The 6,855-nt window shown below is 48.1% G+C and overlaps 1 protein-coding gene across 3 annotated transcripts in view; it reads left to right on the forward strand.

Annotated features, from left to right (window-relative positions):
* LOC142470895 (uncharacterized) overlaps positions 1-6,855 on the forward strand; it is a 46,430-nt gene that overhangs the window by 6,065 nt on the left and 33,510 nt on the right. For all 3 annotated transcript variants that reach the window (XM_075577696.1, XM_075577698.1, XM_075577697.1), the window contains exon 2: positions 3,011-3,082. In XM_075577696.1, coding sequence (XP_075433811.1) covers positions 3,011-3,082 — 72 coding nt within the window. The remainder of the gene's footprint in view (positions 1-3,010; positions 3,083-6,855) is intronic.

The following is a 6,855-nucleotide window of genomic DNA, read 5'->3' on the forward strand; positions in this document are numbered from 1 at the left end:
GGGTATCTATCTGTGTCTGCCTGTCCCTCTGTGTGTATCTATCTGTGTCTGTCTATCCCTCTGTGTGTATCTATCTGTGTCTGCCTGTCCCTCTGTGTGTATCTATCTGTCTGTCCCTCTGTGTGTATCTATCTGTGTCTGCCTGTCCCTCTGTGTTTATCTATCTGTGTCTGTCTATCCCTCTGTGTGTATCTATCTGTGTCTGTCCCTCTGTGTGTATCTATCTGTGTCTGCCTATCCCTCTGTGTGTATCTATCTGTGTCTGTCTGTCCCTCTGTGTGTATCTATCTGTTTCTGCCTGTCCCCCTGTGTGTATCTATCTGTGTCTGTCTGTCCCTCTGTGTATCTATCTGTGTCTGCCTGTCCCTCTGTGTGTATCTATCTGTGTCTGTCTGTCCCTCTGTGTATCTATCTGTGTCTGCCTGTCCCTCTCTGTGTCTCTATCTGTGTCTGTCCTCTGTGTGTATCTATCTGTGTCTGCCTGTCCCTCTGTGTGTATCTATCTGTGTGTATCTATCTGTGTCTGCCTGTCCCTCTGTGTGTATCTATCTGTGTGTATCTATCTGTGTCTGCCTGTCCCTATGTGTGTATCTATCTGTGTCTGCCTGTCCCTCTCTGTGTCTCTATCTGTGTCTGTCCCTCTGTGTGTATCTATCTGTGTTTATCTGTCCCTCTGTGTGTATCTATCTGTGTCTGTCTGCCCCTGTGTGTGTATCTATCTGTGTCTGCCTGTCCCTCTGTGTGTATCTATCTGTGTCTGCCTGTCCCTCTGTGGGTATCTATCTGTGTCTGTCTATCCCTCTGTGTGTATCTATCTATGTCTGCCCCTCTGTGTGTATCTATCTGTGTCTGTCTGTCCCTCTGTGTGTATCTATCTGTGTCTGCCTATCCCTCTGTGTGTATCTATCTGTGTCTGTCTATCCCTCTGTGTGTATCTAGCTGTGTCTGCCTGTCCCTCTGTGTTTATCTATCTGTGTCTGTCCCTCTGTGTGTATCTATCTGTGTCTGTCCCTCTGTGTGTATCTATATGTGTCTGCCTGTCCCTCTGTGTGTATCTATCTGTGTCTGCCTGTCCCTCTGTGTGTGTCTATCTGTGTCTGTCTGTCCCTCTGTGTGTATCTATCTGTGTCTGCCTGTCCCTCTGTGTGTATCTATCTGTGTCTGCTGTCCCTCTGTGTGTGTCTATCTGTGTCTGCCTGTCCCTCTGTGTGTATCTATCTGTGTCTGCCTGTCCCTCTGTGTGAATCTATCTGTGTCTGTCTGTCACTCTGTGTGTATCTATCTGTGTCGGTCTGTCCCTCTGTTTGTGTCTATCTGTGTCTGCCTGTCCCTCTGTGTGTATCTATCTGTGTCTGTCTGTCCCTCTGTGTGTATCTATCTGTGTCTGTCCCTCTGTGTGTATCTAGCTGTGTCTGCCTGTCCCTCTGTGTTTATCTATCTGTGTCTGTCCCTCTGTGTGTATCTATCTGTGTCTGTCCCTCTGTGTGTATCTATATGTGTCTGCCTGTCCCTCTGTGTGTATCTATCTGTGTCTGCCTGTCCCTCTGTGTGTGTCTATCTGTGTCTGTCTGTCCCTCTGTGTGTATCTATCTGTGTCTGCCTGTCCCTCTGTGTGTATCTATCTGTGTCTGCTGTCCCTCTGTGTGTGTCTATCTGTGTCTGCCTGTCCCTCTGTGTGTATCTATCTGTGTCTGCCTGTCCCTCTGTGTGAATCTATCTGTGTCTGTCTGTCACTCTGTGTGTATCTATCTGTGTCGGTCTGTCCCTCTGTGTGTATCTAGCTCTGTCTGCCTGTCCCTCTGTGTGAATCTATCTGTGTCTGCCTGTCCCTCTGTGTGTATCTATCTGTGTCTGTCTGTCCCCCTGTGTATCTATCTGTGTCTGTCTGTCCCTCTGTGTGTATCCATCTGTGTCTTTCCCTCTGTGTGTATCTATCTGTGTCTGTCCCTCTGTGTGTATCTATCTGTGTCTGTCCCTCTGTGTGTATCTATCTGTGTATGTCCCTCTGTGTGTATCTAGCTGTGTGTATCTATCTGTGTCTGTCCCCCTCTGTGTGTATCTATCTGTCTGCCTGTCCCTCTGTGTGTATCTGTGTCTGTCTGTCCCTCTGTGTGTATCATCTGTGTCTGCCTGTCCCTCTATGTGTATCTATCTGTGTCTGCCTGTCCCTCTGTGTGTATCTATCTGTGTCTGCCTGTCCCTCTGTGTGTATCTATCTGTGACTGCCTGTCCCTCTGTGTGTATCTATCTGTGTCTTCCTGTCCCTCTGTGTGTATCTATCTGTCTGCCTGTCCCTCTGTGTGTATCTATCTGTGTCTGTCTGTCCCTCTGTGTGTCTCTATCTGTGTCTGCCTGTCCCTCTGTGTGTATCCATCTGTGTCTGTGTGTCCCTCTGTGTGTATCTATCTGTGTCTGTCTGCCCCTCTGTGTGTGTCTATCTGTGTGTATCTATCTGTGTCTGCCTGTCCCTCTGTGTGTAGCTATCTGTGTCTGTCCCTCTGTGTGTATCTATCTGTGTCTGTGTGTCCCTCTGTGTGTATCTATCTGTGTCTGTCCCTCTGTGTGTATCTATCTGTGTCTGTGTGTCCCTCTGTGTGTATCTATCTGTGTCTGTCCGTTTCCACCTGATTAACAAAAAACCTCCCCCAGAATCCCTTGCTGCAGTGGGAGCACAGTGTGCTGGGGATAATGGTGAAAGGCAGGGTGCAGATTTGTCTAAGACATGTCAATGTGCTCACAAGTGATATTTTTATTTGTATATGCTAATGGTGAATGTTTCTTGTCACCTTTTTCACCCACAATAGCTTACATAAAGTTTTATATATATATATATATATATATATATATATATATCAATGTGTGTGTGTGTGTGTGTGTGTGTGTGTGTGTGTGTGTGTGTGTGTGTGTGTGTGTGTGTGTGTGTGTGTGTGTGTGTGTGTGTGTGTGTGTGTGTGTGTGTGTGTGTGAGAATATAGTTCGATAATAACTGTTAATCCTGCCACCTCATTAGGAACTTCAGGAACGTCACCTCTCGGAGTCACAGAAGGGGCGGCAGTGTCTACTGCTAATGACAAACATGCAGGTATGTGACAGGGACACGAATGATACGTAGCAAAAATGTGTCCGAATACGTAAATACTCTCTCCAGAGCGTGCAACGGTTCATTCAGAGCCCAAAGCATTACTTATTAAATGTTTTAATATATATAAAAATACAGTGCTTGGATTACAGAAAAGGTATTACAAAAAAACGTACAGTTACAATAAAATGCAGAACAGCTTCTTAAAATAAAAGGGGTAAAACATAGACAGAAAACGACCATGTTTATAAACTTGTCACGGGGGCCATTTTTTATTCCCACCTCTGCCCCCCCTTATCTCAAGACTATATCAGTACATGCATCTGGCACCTTGAGTGGCTCATACCGGATAGGCACCCCCCAACTAAGCTCTCTTTGAAGTCAAGCATCGCTGGGCTTGTCATAAACCCAATATATATATTGCATTTTTTTTTACATCAAGCTGTAGCTCTTTAATCCCATAAGCACCAAAATGGATTAAACTACATAATATCTCATGACATTATCATGACAGTGTTGCTGCACAGCTGAGGGATTTCTTGTCCCACCCTAGAGTAATTCCCTTGGTCGGTCGAGGTGGCTTTGAGGCTAATTACTGCCTCACCCCCTCCCTGCTTCTATACACAGCGATCCCAATTATTCACGTGTTACCTACACGTGACTTGTTGTCACTGGCGTGTGCTGTGCAGTGGGGAGATGTGTCGGTGAGATGGGTTCTGGGGGGACTGTTCTTATGTTTGTTTCAGTGATGTTGTGTAATTAATAAATGTATATTTCTTTTGTATAGCGGAGGGGTTTCTGTGGGATACTTTGCTCACACATTATCCCTTCCCGACACATCATCACAGGTTTTATATACCCATAGCCGTACTTATATCTGACTTAGGTACCATTCGATCGTTGGGGTCTGTGGCAGGGACCATTTTCCGTTATATATAAATCTGTATGTATGTATATGTGTATATGTATATGTGTACATATGCAGCCTTAAATACCCTAAACCACCCATGTGACACATCAATAAAGCAATTAAATCAGAATCAACGGCTCCCCATCACTAGCAGCTGATGAACTCCCGCCAAAGCAACGTTTGAATTAGTTTCGGCTTTATTTTTGTTAAATAAATCATAACACAGTGTAATATGTCATGTGTTGTTGTTCATCTGAGGTTGTATTTACCTCATTTTAAGACCTGCTAAGGAACAGATGATTGTTATTATGTCCTGATATGTTATTTATTTATTTATTTATTTATAAAATATTTTACCAGGAAGTAATACTTTGAGAGTTACCTCTCGTTTTCAAGTATGTCCTGGGCACAGAATAAAACAAATAATACATGGTTACAAATACAGTTACATAAATGAACAAGGTATACATTTATATACAAGACATTGCATGCACAGTTAAAGAAAATATATATTATGAGCGTATGAAACAGTTACAGACCAGATTAAAGTGTGAGACAGCCTTAGATTTGAAAGAACTTAAGCTGGTGGTGGATATGAGAGTCTCTGGTAGGTTGTTCCAGTTTTGGGGTGCACGGAAGGAGAAGGAGGAACGTCCGGATACTTTGTTGAGTCTTGGGACCATGAATAGTCTTTTGGAGTCTGATCTCAGGTGATAGGTGCTGCGTGTGGTAGGGGTGAGGAGCTTGTTCAGGTAGCTGGGTAGCTTGCCCAGAAAGTATTTGAGGGTGAGACAGGAAAGGTGAACTTTGCGCCTAGACTCTAGTGATGACCAATCTAGTTCTTTGAGCATTTCGCAGTGATGTGTGTTGTAGTTGCATTGGAGAACAAAACGACAAATTGAATTGTAGAGGGTGTCAAGTTTGCTAAGGTGGGTTTGAGGAGCCGAGCCATATACTATGTCTCCATAGTCAATAATTGGCATTAGCATCTGCTGTGCAATACGCTTTCTGACCAGGAGACTTAGGGAGGATTTGTTCCTGTAAAGTACCCCTAGTTTGGCATAGGTCTTGGTTGTCAGGGTATCAATGTGCATCCCGAATGTTAAGTGGGAGTCAAACCATAAGCCCAGGTATTTAAAACTAGTGACAGGTGTTAGGGTGGTGTTAGCGTTGGTTCTATTCAGGAGCTCAGTCACTGGAAGCTTTACAAATTTAGTCTTGGTCCCAAATACCATTGTTACAGTCTTGTCAGTGTTTAAAAACAGTTTGTTTTGGGAAATCCAGTTTTCGAGTCTCAAAAAGTCAGACTGAAGTATGTGTTGAAGGTCAGAGAGGCTATGGCTGTGTGCATACAGGATTGTGTCATCTGCATACATGTGTATTGAGGCTTCCTTACAAGCTGTGGGAAGATCATTAATGAACACTGAGAAGAGTAGGGGCCCCAGAACAGAGCCTTGCGGGACACCACAAGTGATATCCAGGGGGTTGGAGTTAGAGCCTGAGATGGACACATGTTGGTATGTAAAACCGTGGAATTCACAGAGGGTGTACTTTCTTTCTCACACCACTGTGTGTGTGTGTGTGTGTGTGTTTATATTACAGACGGAGGTTTTATATATATATATACTGTACAGTGTTCGACAATTAATGATAACCACACGCCCGTGGCGAGTGGATTTAGGCCGCTGGCGAGTGGATTTAGGCCGCTGGCGAGTGGATTTAGGCCGCTGGCGAGTGGATTTAGGCCGCTGGCGAGTGGATTTAGGCCGCTGGCGAGTGGATTTAGGCCGCTGGCGAGTGGATTTAGGCCGCTGGCGAGTGGATTTAGGCCGCTGGCGAGTGGATTTAGGCCGCTGGCGAGTGGATTTAGGCCGCTGCGGCTCTTTGAATTCCCCGGCTCGCGCCAAAATTTCAATTTTTAAAAAACTAAAATAAATAGATAAATCCTCTCCCTGATTGGTCTGACCGGGGGCGGGGGGGGGGGGGGGGGCGCGCAAAGTTGGTTGCTGGATCCAGCGCGTCCCCGTCCGGCCACGTTTCCCACCGGGCCGTGCCCGTGCGGATGTCCCGCGCAGGCCCACACATACCCCCGCAGTCCTCCCCAGGCATCCACATACCCCCGCAGTCCCCCCCAGGCATCCACATACCCCCGCAGTCCTCCCCAGGCATCCACATACCCCCGCAGTCCCCCCCAGGCATCCACATACCCCCGCAGTCCCCCCCAGGCATCCACATACCCCCGCAGTCCCCCCCAGGCATCCACATACCCCCGCTGTCCTCCCCAGGCATCCACATACCCCCGCAGTCCCCCCCAGGCATCCACATACCCCCGCAGTCCCCCCCAGGCATCCACATACCCCCGCAGTCCCCCACATACCCCCGCAGTCCCCCCCAGGCATCCACATACCCCCGCAGTCCCCCCCAGGCATCCACATACCCCCGCAGTCCCCCCCAGGCATCCACATACCCCCGCAGTCCCCCCCAGGCATCCACATACCCCCGCAGTCCCCCCCGGGCATCCACATACCCCCGCAGTCCCCTCCAGGCATCCACATACCCCCGCAGTCCCCCCCAGGCATCCACATACCCCCGCAGTCCCCCACATACCCCCGCAGTCCCCCCCAGGCATCCACATACCCCCGCAGTCCCCCCCAGGCATCCACATACCCCCGCAGTCCCCCCCAGGCATCCACATACCCCCGCAGTCCTCCCCAGGTATCCACATACCCCCGCAGTCCCCCCCAGGCATCCACATACCCCCGCAGTCCCCCCCGGGCATCCACATACCCCCGCAGTCCCCTCCAGGCATCCACATACCCCCGCAGTCCCCCCCAGGCATCCACATACCCCCGCAGTCCCCCACATA

Source organism: Ascaphus truei, chromosome 20 (assembly GCF_040206685.1).
Source record: "Ascaphus truei isolate aAscTru1 chromosome 20, aAscTru1.hap1, whole genome shotgun sequence".
NCBI lineage: Eukaryota > Metazoa > Chordata > Amphibia > Anura > Ascaphidae > Ascaphus > Ascaphus truei.